General features: G+C 45.4%; 1 protein-coding gene across 5 annotated transcripts in view; it reads left to right on the forward strand.

Moving 5' to 3' along the window:
• Window positions 1–6763: 6763 nt before the first annotated feature.
• tnikb (TRAF2 and NCK interacting kinase b) overlaps window positions 6764–12731 on the forward strand; it is a 91175-nt gene continuing 85207 nt past the window's right edge. For 3 of the 5 annotated variants that reach the window (XM_060899675.1, XM_060899680.1, XM_060899676.1), the window contains exon 1: window positions 6765–7159. In XM_060899675.1, the coding sequence (XP_060755658.1) occupies window positions 7100–7159 (60 nt within the window). In that variant the 5' untranslated portion in view covers window positions 6765–7099. Of the gene's footprint in view, window positions 7160–12731 lie in introns of all 5 variants that reach the window. The other 2 variants (XM_060899674.1, XM_060899679.1) reach the window with 1 other exon arrangement.

Genomic DNA, 12731 nt, shown 5'->3' on the forward strand with positions numbered 1-12731 from the left:
ACCCCGCCTTTCGCCCATAGTCAGCTGGGATAGGCTCCAGCTTGCCTGCGACCCTGTAGAAGGATAAAGCGGCTAGAGATAATGAGATGAGATGAGACATTGAATTGCCTGTGTGTATGAAATGGGCTATACAAATAAACTTGCCTTGCCTTGCCTTGCCTTCTGAACTTCCGGTCATCACCACTAGGTGTCTCACTCCACAGTTCTCACCTCCATGCAGGTTTTCACTCTGAGGGTTTTATGGAAATCCTGGGTGAGTGAGTGAGTGAAGGTGAACATCACGACATGAACAGTGGATTAAAACGAGATGTTGGCTTCAAGAAGCTCAGACATGCAGAGAGGAGAGAATCATCACAGCACAGAGGAGGAAGAGGAGGGGCAGGAGGAGGTCCGGTTCATCAGCTCAAACTGAAAAAAAATCGGAAAATAAAACCTGCATGTGAAAGAAAACATCCGGTGTGTTTCAGCTGAGGTGTGAATGTGAGGCTGAAGGATGTTTATTTCCCGTCACCGCAGCGTGAGGACAGAGGAAAGGGGGCGGGGCAGGCGGAAGGTGAGCGGAAGAGCGTTATCAGTTGCCAGTTCCGCCGTTTTCAATCCTGTAGATTTTTGCACACATTGCATTCATTATATTAATGCATTAAAATAAATAAAATTATTGACACTAAAAATTTATTTACACATATACCAATTCTATATAAACTCCCAAAAATCATCACTACACGTTACCATGGAGACGCCCAATACCTTAACTGTATATATAAAGCATGCGCTCTCCTTATTTTCCAGGGGTTAAATTATGCGTTTATATATGTTTGATAAAATCAAAAATAATTATGTTTGATAGATAGATAGATAGATAGATAGATAGATAGATAGATAGATAGATACTTTAAAGGCAAAAAGATAAAGTTAATAAATAGCTTTAATAAAAACAGGTTATTTACAGGTTAATTAAAAACTCAGTAGATGTATCAGTATGAAGAAACTGAAGTAAAACGTTTTTTTATTCTAGATTTTAAAACATTGACAGAATCCGTGCTCCTGATGCTATTCCAGAGTTTAGAGCAGATGGAAGAAAGATGCGACCTGAGGTGTGATTAATTCTCAGTAATGACTAATAATACCTGCTTCAGCTGAATGATGTGCTGAAGATGTTTACAGTGTTCCAGAAGATCAGTGAGATCCACCAGAGATGAAGCATTTACAGATTTATCTCATTAGCAAATCTTTAATAGGCAGCCAGCATTCGCTGAAATAAACTGGAGCAGATTTTCTTTCCCTGGTAAGGAAGTGAGCTGCATTGTGAATAGAATAGAATAGAATAGGAATAGAATGCCTTTATTGTCACTATACACATGTACAATGAGATTAAAGCATCTCCAATAACAGTGCAAACAGCGTGGAGAGAGAGAGGAGGGGGGGAGAAAAAAAGGGGGGGTGTAAAGGGGGTAAGGTGCACAGTCTGAGGTGTATGTGTTGTGGAGTGAGGTATTGCACATATAAAGTATTGCACAGAGACAGTCACATTATAAATTATTGCACTAGAGAGTCACATTATAAGATAAAATATTACACATTATGAAGTATTGCAAGGTAAGGTAAGGTGCACAGACTTGAGGTGTATGTGCTGTGTGTAAGGTGCACAGTCCTGAGGTGTATGTGTTGTGTGTACAGTGGTGCTTGAAAGTTTGTGAACCCTTTAGAATTTTCATTATTTCTGCATAAATATGACCTAAAACATCATCAGATTTTCACACAAGTCCTAAAAGTAGATAAAGAGAACCCAGTTAAACAACTGAGACAAAAATATTATACTTGGTCATTTATTTATTGAGGAAAATGATCCAATATTACATATCTGTGAGTGGCAAAAGTATGTGAACCTCTAGGATTAGCAGTTAATTTGAAGGTGAAATTAGAGTCAGGTGTTTTCAGTCAATGGGATGACAATCAGGTGTGAGTGGGCACCCTGTTTTATTTAAAGAACAGGGATCTATCAAAGTCTGATCTTCACAACACATGTTTGTGGAAGAGTATCATAGCATGAACAAAGGAGATTTCTGAGGCCCTCAGAAAAGGTGTTGTTGATGCTCATCAGGCTGGAAAAGGTTACAAAACCATCTCTAAAGAGTTTGGACTCCACCAATCCACAGTCAGACAGATTGTGTACAAATGGAGGAAATTCAAGACCATTGTTACCCTCCCCAGGAGTGGTCGACCAACAAAGATCACTCCAAGAGCAAGGCGTGTAATAGTCGGTGAGGTCACAAAGGACTCCAGGGTAACTTCTAAGCAACTGAAGGCCTCTCTCACATTGGCTAATGTTAATGTTCATGAGTCCACCATCAGGAGAACACTGAACAACAATGGTATGCATGGCAGGGTTGCAAGGAGAAAGCCACTGCTCTCCAAAAAGAACACTGCTGCTCATCTGTGGTTTGCTAAAGATCACGTGGACAAGCCAGAAGGCTATTGGAAAAATGTTTTGTGGACGGATGAGACCAAAATAGAACTTTTTGGTTTAAACGAGAAGCGTTATGTTTGGAGAAAGGAAAACACTGCATTCCAGCATAAGAACCTTATCCCATCTGTGAAACATGGTGGTGGTAGTATCATGGTTTGGGCCTGTTTTGCTGCATCTGGGCCATGACGGCTTGCCATCATTGATGGAACAATGAATTCTGAATTATACCAGCAAATTCTAAAGGAAAATGTCAGGACATCTGTCCATGAACTGAATCTCAAGAGAAGGTGGGTCATGCAGCAAGACAACGACCCTAAGCACACAAGTCATTCTACCAAAGAATGGTTAAAGAAGAATAAAGTGAATGTTTTGGAATGGCCAAGTCAAAGTCCTGACCTTAATCCAATCGAAATGTTGTGGAAGGACCTGAAGCGAGCAGTTCATGTGAGGAAACCCACCAACATCCCAGAGTTGAAGCTGTTCTGTACAGAGGAATGGGCTAAAATTCCTCCAAGCCGGTGTGCAGGACTGATCAACAGTTACCGCAAACGTTTAGTTGCAGTTATTGCTGCACAAGGGGGTCACACCAAATACTGAAAGCAAAGGGTCACATACTTTTGCCACTCACAGATACTGTAATATTGGATCATTTTCCTCAATAAATAAATGACCAAGTATAATATTTTTGTCTCATTTGTTTAACTGGGTTCTCTTTATCTACTTTTAGGACTTGTGTGAAAATCTGATGATGTTTTAGGTCATATTTATGCAGAAATATAGAAAATTGTAAAGGGTTCACAAACTTTCAGGCACCACTGTAAGGTGCACAGTCCTGAGGTGAATGTGTTGCGTTTCACATTATGGAGTGTGGTATTGCATATTATAAAAGTATTGCATAGAGAGTCATCTTATAAAGTACTGCACATTATAAATTAGTAAAATAGTAAAATAAATAGACTATAAAGTCAGAGCATATCCGAGTTCAGGGCGGTTATGGCTTTTGGAAAGAAGCTGTTTTTTAATCAATTTGTCTTTGTGCTGATGCACCTGTAGCGCCTCCCTGAGGGCAACAGGTCGAACAGATCAAAGCCAGGGTGGGAGCTGTCCTTGATAATATTCTTAGCTCTGCTAAGGCAGCAGTAAATGTCCATCAGGGAGGGGAGAGGGCAGCCAATGATCTTCTGTGCTGCCTTAACTACCCTCTGGAGCCTCTCCTTGTCTACAGCAGTGCAGCTGCCATACCATACTGTAATACAGTACGTCAGCATGCTCTCGATGGATGAGCGGTAGAAGGTCAGCAGCAGGTTGGAGCTTAAGTTGTACTTCCTGAGGATTCTCAGGAAGTGTAGCCACTGCTGAGCCTTCTTAATGACTGCTGTAATGTTTGCTGACCAGGAGATGTCGGCGGAGATGAGGACACCGAGAAACCGGAAGGTGTGGACCCTCTCCACATACACGTTGTTGATGTAGAGGGGGGCTAGGTCGGTGGAAGAAGCTGACTTAAAAAGGCAGCAAGGCAGACAGCAGGGCAGCCAACGAGGCATTGAGTGAGGCAGACAGTGAGCAAGGCAGGCAGTGAGACAGACAACAGGGCAGCGAATGAGGCAGACAGTGAGGCATTCAGTGAGGCAGGCAGCAAGGCATTCAGTGAGGCAGGTAGTGGGGTAGATAGTGAGGCAGACAGCGAGCAAGGCAGGCAGTGAGACAGACAGCAGGGCAGCCAATGAGGCAGAAAGTGAGGCATTCAGTGAGGCAGGCAGCAAGGCATTCAGTGAGGCAGGTAGTGGGGTAGATAGTGAGGCAGACAGTGAGCGAAGCAGGCAGCAAGACAGACAGCAGGGCAGCCAGTGAGGCAGACACTGAGGCATTCAGTGAGGCAGGCAGCGAGATAGTCAGTGAGGCAGACAGTGAGCGAGGCAGGCAGTGAGAAAGACAGGAGGGCAGCCAACGAGGCAGACAGCGAGACATTGAGTGAGGCAGGCAGCAAGGAAGACAGCAAGGCATTGAGTGAGGCAGGCAGTGGAGCAGACAGCAAGGCAGACAGTGAGCAACAGGTTACTGTGGTACAATAGAAAAATATGCAAGTCCAGAAAGAACATGCATTATTTATTTATTTTTCTTATGATCTCACTATAAACCAAAGTTATTTTCTGAGATCATGTAGCAGAAACACACTAGCATGATGTGGCATACTGTCATTTCGTGGGGTTCCGTCATGAGAGAAACCTGGAGACCTTCCTCAAGCTGATCACTGCAGTGTCCACGATGGTGTAGCTGCAGATTTCTGAGTGGCTTTCTCAAATGATTTGGAAATTATCAAGCACTGACAAACCTACAGCTAGCGAGCTGCATCAGCCCCTTTTACACAGGTCTTCCACGATATTAGTGTAAAGAAGATCCCTCGGTATTCCTGCTTCGGTTGTTTACACTGAACCAAATAAAGCCAGAATAAGCACAACAGAGCATTAACGGAGCATCAACATCTGGTGTGACACAACTCATGGGAAATATGAAAACCCCGAGCATTCTGGCAAAACAATAATGGCAGGTGAACTGAGTGAGGGTGCTTTAGGTAATAATAAATCTTAATTTTTCTGTAGAGCTGTTTTGCGAGAGAGAGAGAGAGAGCAGTGAGACAGCAGAGAGAGAGAGCAGTGAGAAAGAGAGAGAGAGCAGAGAGATAGAGCAGTGAGACAGAAGGAGCAGTGAGACAGCAGAGAGAGCCAGAGCAGTGAGACAGCAGAGAGAGCCGGAGCAGTGAGACAGCAGAGAGAGCCGGAGCAGTGAGACAGCAGAGAGAGAGTGAGAGAGAGCAGTGAGACAGCAGAGAGAGACAGAGCAGTAAGACAGCAGAGAGAGAGAGCAGTGAGACAGCAGAGAGAGAGCAGAGAGAGAGCAGTGAGACAGCAGAGAGAGAGCAAAGAGAGAGCAGTGAGACAGCAGAGAGAGAGCAGTGAGACAGCAGAGAGAGAGAGAGAGTGAGAGAGAGTAATGAGGCAGCAGGGAAAGAGAGAGAGAGAGAGAGAGAGAGAGAGAGAGAGAGAGCAGTGAGATAGCAGAGAGAGAGAGAGATCAGTGAGAGAGAGAGCAGAGAGAGAAAGAGAGCAGAGAGCAAGAGCAGTGAGACAGCAGAGAGAGCAGTGAGATGCCAGAGACAGCAGAGAGCAGTGAGACAGCAGACAGAGGGAGAGAGCAGTGAGACAGCAGAGAGAGAGCAGTGAGACAGCACAGAGAGAGCAGTGAGGCAGCAGAGAGAGAGCAGTGAGACAGCAGAGAGAGAGCAGTAAGACAGCAGAGAGAGAGCAGTGAGACAGCAGAGAGAGAGAGAACAGTGAGACAGCAAAGAGATAGAGCAGAGAGAGAGAGCAGAGAGTGAAAGAGAGCAGAGAGAGAGTGAGAGCAGGGAGACAGCAGAGAGAGAGAGAGCAGTGAGACGGCAGAGACAGCAGAGAACTTGAGACAGCAGAGAGAGAGCAGTGAGACAGCAGAGAGAGAGAGCAGTGAGACAGCAGAGAGAGAGCAGTGAGACAGCAGAGAAAGACAGCAATCAGTGAGACAGCAGAGAGAGCAGTGAGACAACAGAGAGAGAGAGAGAGCAAGCAGTAAGACAGCAGAGACAGAGCAGTGAGACAACAGTGAGAGAGAGCAGTGAGACAGCAGAGAGAGTAAGAGAGAGCAGTGAGACAACAGAGACAGATAGTGAGAGAGAGCAAGAGCAATGAGGCAGCAGGGAGAGAGAGCAGTGAGACAACAGAGAGAGAGAAGTGAGACAGCAGAGAGAGAGCAGTGAGACAGCAGAGAAAGAGCAGTGAGACAGCAGTTAGAGAGAGCAGTGAGACAGCAGAGAGAGTGAGAGAGGGCAGTGAGACAGCAGAGAGAGAGAGAGCAGTGAGACAGCAGAGAGAGAGCAGTGAGAGAGAGAGCAGTGAGACAACAGAGAGAGAGAGTGAGCAGTAATGAGAGAGAGCAAAGAGAGAGAAAGAGAGCAGTGAAACAGCAGAGAGAGATCAGTGAGACAGCAGAGAGAGAGAGGAAACTGGAAATTTAAAAAATTTAAAGTGGCAGTCGTTTAAGGGGATCTGTTTTCATGACATTTATAAATGCGGAAAACTGACTTTTGCAACACACACACACAATCAAGAAATAACGCGCACAGGAAGTTTTGAAGCTCGCTTTCAGTGCACCCTGTGCGTGCGCATGTGCCAAGCGCGTGCGTGCGTGTGTGAGTGCGGATGATGGGCGTGACTGTAAGCCCTTCAGCCCCGCCCCCTCAGCCCAGCCACTCCCGGTTGAACGCGCTGATTGACACTGTTTGACTGCGAGTTGATTTGCGTGTCCGCGCGCTCTTGTTCCTTTTCACCTTCACACACACTCACACGCACACGAAACGTCGCGAGCCAACGACCGATCCGCGCGCGCCAATGTAGCACCGAAATCGCTCGAGCTGCTGTCGGTCGTGTGGAAGCAGAGAAGAAACTGGGGGACTGCAGCCATCATCCGGGGACCAGAGAGAGAGCGAGAGCGAGAGAGAGATGTGCTGCTGAGTGAGGAATTGCGGGATCGCTGCAGCTCCACATGCAGTTTCGGGTTTGATCGAGCAGGTTTCCAGCGGCAGTGAACTCGGACGGAATCATGATGGCGAGCGACTCTCCGGCCCGCAGCCTGGATGAGATCGACCTGTCGGCTCTGCGGGTGAGTAATCCGAGCTTCACACCGAGGATCTGCTGAGGTTCTGATGAGGAGAATGTGGGTCTGGCTGCTGGTGGGTTCCGTGCACTGCACCTGCGCGCGCTCTTCTGGGTTTTCCAGCCGGTTCTGCTTCACGGTGCTGACAGGAGGCGCGTGAAGGAGCGCAGGCCTCTGATTGTCCTCGGAGGTGTGAGGTTTCCTCCTCTGATCTCTGCGCAAGGAAATAATACTAACAATAAACCATATCACGGCGAATATAACAGTGTTGCACTGTGTGTGTGTGTGTGTGTGTGTGTGACTTTGATCCTGAGCTACAATGGAACATCAGTTCCTCCGATCAGAGCAGCAGAGCGTGCTCCAAACCCACTGTGTTCATGTCAGAGAGCTGAGTTCCACCAGGAGATTTTTGGGCTGAAATCGGAAACTGTTCCTCTGCTTAAATTTTCCGGGTCGATTGTTTTTATAAAGATGCAGAAATTTATTCGCTTTTCACAGAAATTCGGGGACGTTCACAAAGCCGCCACTGAAGGCACCTGCGTGCTGAATCTGCAGGAGGCTCTGTTTACACACTCACAGATTTACACATTTATCATTCTTATACCTTATAGAGCAGTGTGTTTTTGCACAATCCGCCATTTCGTGTGTGTGTGTGTGTGAGAGAGAGAGAGAGAGAGAGAGAAAGAAAAAAGAGCAGCGCTATTTTCTCTAGAATGAATGAAGGACTGCGCCTCAGTGCTGCTACTCTTTTGTTCCTTTGCTTCTGATCTCAATCTCAAATGGTTTGCATCCACAGTTTCCCCCCAATCTAAGTCCAAGTGAGCCAGAACCGTAGGGCATCAGCAGATATTTCTGCCCCCTGACAGGTCAAACTGCCTCGCCTCCCCCTGTCACTGTGCTCACTTGGGGTGCTTGGAGTCGACTCCACCTTTCCAACCTTGTCATTACGCTGCCTCTGGTGAGAAACGGCAGGTCTTATTGTACATGGGCACAACAGTAATGCAGCACAATCCCACCTGCAGCACCTTGCCTCGCCTTGCCTCGTTTCGCCTCCATCATGTCTGGGCTTGAACTGAAGTGAGGTGTCATGTGAGAGCAGACGCTCCGCCTGCATGTGGATATTATAATCACTATTATCCACTGCTGCTCTCTCTTTCCTGCCTGGCTGCCTTCCTGCTTCTCGTATTGACTCTGTGTGTTTAAGATGGTGTCAGATCAGAGAAATCTACAAACCTCTGCTGAAATCTTTTTGGTCGTGTTTGAATGAAAGCTGCTCCTGTATTTCAGAGCATCACAGAACTCATGTTTTGACTTCAGCGTCCTCGAGTGTCTGGTGTTAAATCAGCTATTAAACTCTGGCCCTTGTGAAATATTTTCTGCTCGTCTCAAGAATTCATCCGTCTTGGATGCTGTATTCACATCATCACCACACCCATTGGCAAGCTGAGCTCTCTTCCTCATGCCTGCCCACGAGCTTGTTGCCTTTCTAGGGTCCCTTGTGAGTGAAATTAGGTCACGCAGTGCCGTGTGCACACTCGTCTCACTGGGGAAGTGTATGTGTGCCTCACGTTTTTGCTTGCATGGATTTGAGCAGTGATGCCACTCCATCTTTTCCTTATCTGATCCTCATGCATGAGAAATTAAATTATACCACAAATTCACCACTTTTGCTTTATTTACTTTAGCAGCAGTGCTGCATTTCTGTACATGCTGCAAACATGACACATGAAAAAGTCATTCTGTTAGAGAAGATCTTGTTTACCTACAACAAAGGCTTATTATACAGCAGTAATAGAACAAGACCACACCTGCTGTAAAACGCCCAGAGCTCAGGGCGAATCCTGAGAGGCTGTGACGCTGTTATAGCAGCGCTTTATAAAAACATCTGAACACACGCTACACTCCTGCAGTGTGAGTGTGTAAATCCAGATTAATGGAAAAGCAAGTTTTTACATCACAGAGCCTTGAATGTTGTGTTTGCAGGTTTTTTGGTTAGAAATGCTAGAAGGTTAGAGTGAGAGAGAACTAAAGAACACGTGATTTATGACCTGTTATGTGGCTGTTCAAAAAAGGCCTGGGTGAAAGGTGAATTAAGTGCAGAGTGAAGTTCTTACACTGGAATCCTGCACATTGGTTTTCAGACCTCAGTGCATTTAATCAGCAAAAAGAGCAGCATTATTTTATTAATTTGGCAAAAAAAATCACCTGTGTGTAATCCTGTACACCAGAGGTTCTTAACCTTTTCTATTTTAAGGCCCATCTATTCATACTTGTAACAAGTAAAAAAGATCCCCAATTATTTTGGCTCATCTGTTCTATTAGAATCTAATAATCTACTGTAAAGTGTATTAATGGAATGCAACATCACTCCCTGTTACAGATGGGAGCCCAGGAATTAAATAAATGCAATAAAAACAAACTGCTTTTAATTGTAGGTGTTGTATTTAAAACTGTATGGATGTACCAGAAGCCAAACCATGGATGCAGGCCATTCTCAGTCAAAAGGGATTAATGATCCAAAAGTGGAGTCTGGTCCATTAACACAAGAACTTATTGCCATGTTTGTATTCAGCAAACAGGCAAGTTATTAAAACAAAGAAGCCCATTCAAAAGAAGTGGATATAGAAACCACTCAGTGGTATTAGATCCTTACACGCTAACAAAGAAGGATTTTTCCTATGAGCTGGAAAATTATCCATCCGTTGAGTTCCCTGATATCTCAAACTACCTGGTGCTGCAGACATCGTTCTACATGGACACACAGATGAAAACCTGGAAGAGCATGGAGGAGAACAACTTTTTATATGTGGCTGGGTTAAAGCTCTGGAGATCAGGACACTACAAGATAGATGGCGGTAGATGGATGTAAGTGCAGGAAGAGTGTTTATTAGCAGGCGTGATATTTACAAAAGCAAAAGCAGAGTATTTAAACAGTGTTGTAAACATGGCTGGAAACAAACGTGGCAGTGATGATGATAATATTTCTCAAAGTCTCTTTGAAAACGGCGTCCGTATCTGTGCGTGCTGATTGCGCTCAAATCAGTATCAGGCGTTTCCCATAATGACCGGGTCCTAAGCACGCACACGACGTGCTCCATGAGCGAGCGCGGCAGGCTAAAGCATGCAAAGGTGTGACAGTGAAGTGTTCGCCTGCTGTGTGACCACAACTCTTAGCTCACGTGTATATCGCCACCAAAACGCCTCATTTTCATCAATAACCAATCGTAAAGCATCGCGAGCTGTAGTGTGACCGTAGCTTAATGAGGCGGATGTGATGTCGGGATGCAACCCAGCAATTGTACCCTACTACAAGTAAAAATTAACTTCAACTTTGGGGAAAAAAAATCGTGGCCCACTAGATGGAGTGGGTAGTGGCCCAGTGGTTGAGAATCACTGCTGTACACGTTACAGTTTAGTGCCTTGTGGCTTGATGAAGTTAAACACGAGTGTCAGAGCGCGACATAAAAAACAACATAACAATAAAATAATACTCTGTGCTGGATCAAGTGCTATTCTACGTGCTGTTGACAGTGTGGAAGCCATTTTGTTAAACTAAACTAATGTGATAATTACCTGATTATTACAGCTCTTCATGCAGCAGGATATCGGTGACATCTGAGGCTCTGATTAGAGTTTCACACTCACCATCTTCTAATGTGTGTTAAACATTGTGGTTTATGGTGTAAGTGATTATTGCGATAGTGATCACGGTGAAGCCTGTAGAGAAACTCATTTCGGTGTTGTGGGCTCGGTGTGAGCAGCACTGAGCGAGTGGACACTCTGACGGATATTTCAGCACGTTTGAGGTGTTACAGGAGGCGTGAATGAAAGGTGGCGTTGGTGACAGGACACGGCGGAACCGATTTATACAGAGCCTGAGCTTCCTGAGTAGAAAAGAGCAGAAAGGAAGCGTCGACAGCAGAGGCGTTGAGGTGCAATGCCCTAATGTGCTGCTGCAGTTGGTTCTGAGTTCCTCCTTACAGATCATTTGATTTATTTTTGGGACCAGCGATTAAGGAGCCATGTTTGTTCGCGTGACTCAGAGAGGACAAACTATTTCTCTTGCATCCAAAGGAAACAGATGCTCTCTCTCTCTCTCTCTCTCTCTCTCTCTCTCTCTCTCTCTCTCCTTGCCCATGTGGATGATGATATCCTGCTGAATGATGTCTTCATACTAACACACTTGAATTTAAGGCCCTTTCACCATGTTTCGAGAACGGTGTGGATAATAACATCTTTCTCCTTTTCGAGAACTCCTCATATGACATTCTTCATGTCATCATGCTGATGCAGCAACATGTGCATTCACAGCGGGTCTGGGCTTGTAGCTGCCCATGGCACGTTTCTGTAATCCAGAGTTGTGCTTCAGCTCTTCTGCATGAGCTTGAGAAGGTGAAGCTGCTGAGCTGAAGTCATTAATTTCCCAGCATGCCTGAGCCTGAGCGAGCGTCTGACACTGTCTGTCTTTTAGCAACATGTTCAGGATTTTTATGTCGCTGGAATGAATAACATCTTCGCTTATAGCGAGATATAAAAAATAATTTTTTAATGCTTGTTTGTAGAATTCTGGATTGTGATTGGTCAGAAGGGGGTTAATTAATTTTCTCTAGCAGAAGATCTGCCAGTAGTTTCTCTCTCGCCTTCTGTGAGGAGAAGTGTGTTTATTTAACACGGATGGAAGGAGTCTCCAGTGTCAGCGCTTTGTAACAGTCAGAGGTGAAGCTGGAACTTTTCAGACATCTTCAGGACAGAGGAGTTTACGTTTCTTGGTGACATGACAAGCTGCGATAAGTTTTTTGTTTTGTTTTTTTTTAACTTGAAGAGAGAAAAAAATGTGGTGAGGGAATGACTGTTTATAGGAACGGAAGACAGCAGGAACCCAGGGATGAATCAGCTTCAGGATGGTTACAGTAACTGCGCTTCATCACACCATGTCACTCAGGACATTTCTGCAGTGTCATGCCATTTTCTTTAGTTCATTCTGAAACTAGCACAATGACTAAAGTCCTTCAACTCCCACTTTATTATTTCATTAACTGTTGTATTCTTGGGGCGGCACGGTGGTGTAGTGGTTAGCGCTGTCGCCTCACAGCAAGAAGGTCCTGGGTTCGAGCCCCGTGGCCGGCGAGGGCCTTTCTGTGCGGAGTTTGCATGTTCTCCCCGTGTCTGCGTGGGTTTCCTCCGGGTGCTCCGGTTTCCCCCACAGTCCAAAGACATGCAGGTTAGGTTAACTGGTGACTCTAAATTGACCGTAGGTGTGAATGTGAGTGTGAATGGTTGTCTGTGTCTATGTGTCAGCCCTGTGATGACCTGGCGACTTGTCCAGGGTGCACCCCGCCTTTCGCCCGTAGTCAGCTGGGATAGGCTCCAGCTTGCCTGCGACCCTGTAGAACAGGATAAAGCGGCTAGAGATGATGAGATGAGATGAGATGTTGTATTCTTCAGTGAAAGAGATTTTACATCTGGAGCCACGCATTGTCTCATTGGGGGAACGCTGAAATGTTTCCCTATCAGAAACCCTTTTTGGAAGAGAGGAACCCATAAGGAACCTTTAAAGAATCCTTTTTTTTCTTAAAGA

This window comes from Neoarius graeffei, chromosome 19 (genome assembly GCF_027579695.1).
Source record: "Neoarius graeffei isolate fNeoGra1 chromosome 19, fNeoGra1.pri, whole genome shotgun sequence".
Taxonomy (NCBI): domain Eukaryota; kingdom Metazoa; phylum Chordata; class Actinopteri; order Siluriformes; family Ariidae; genus Neoarius; species Neoarius graeffei.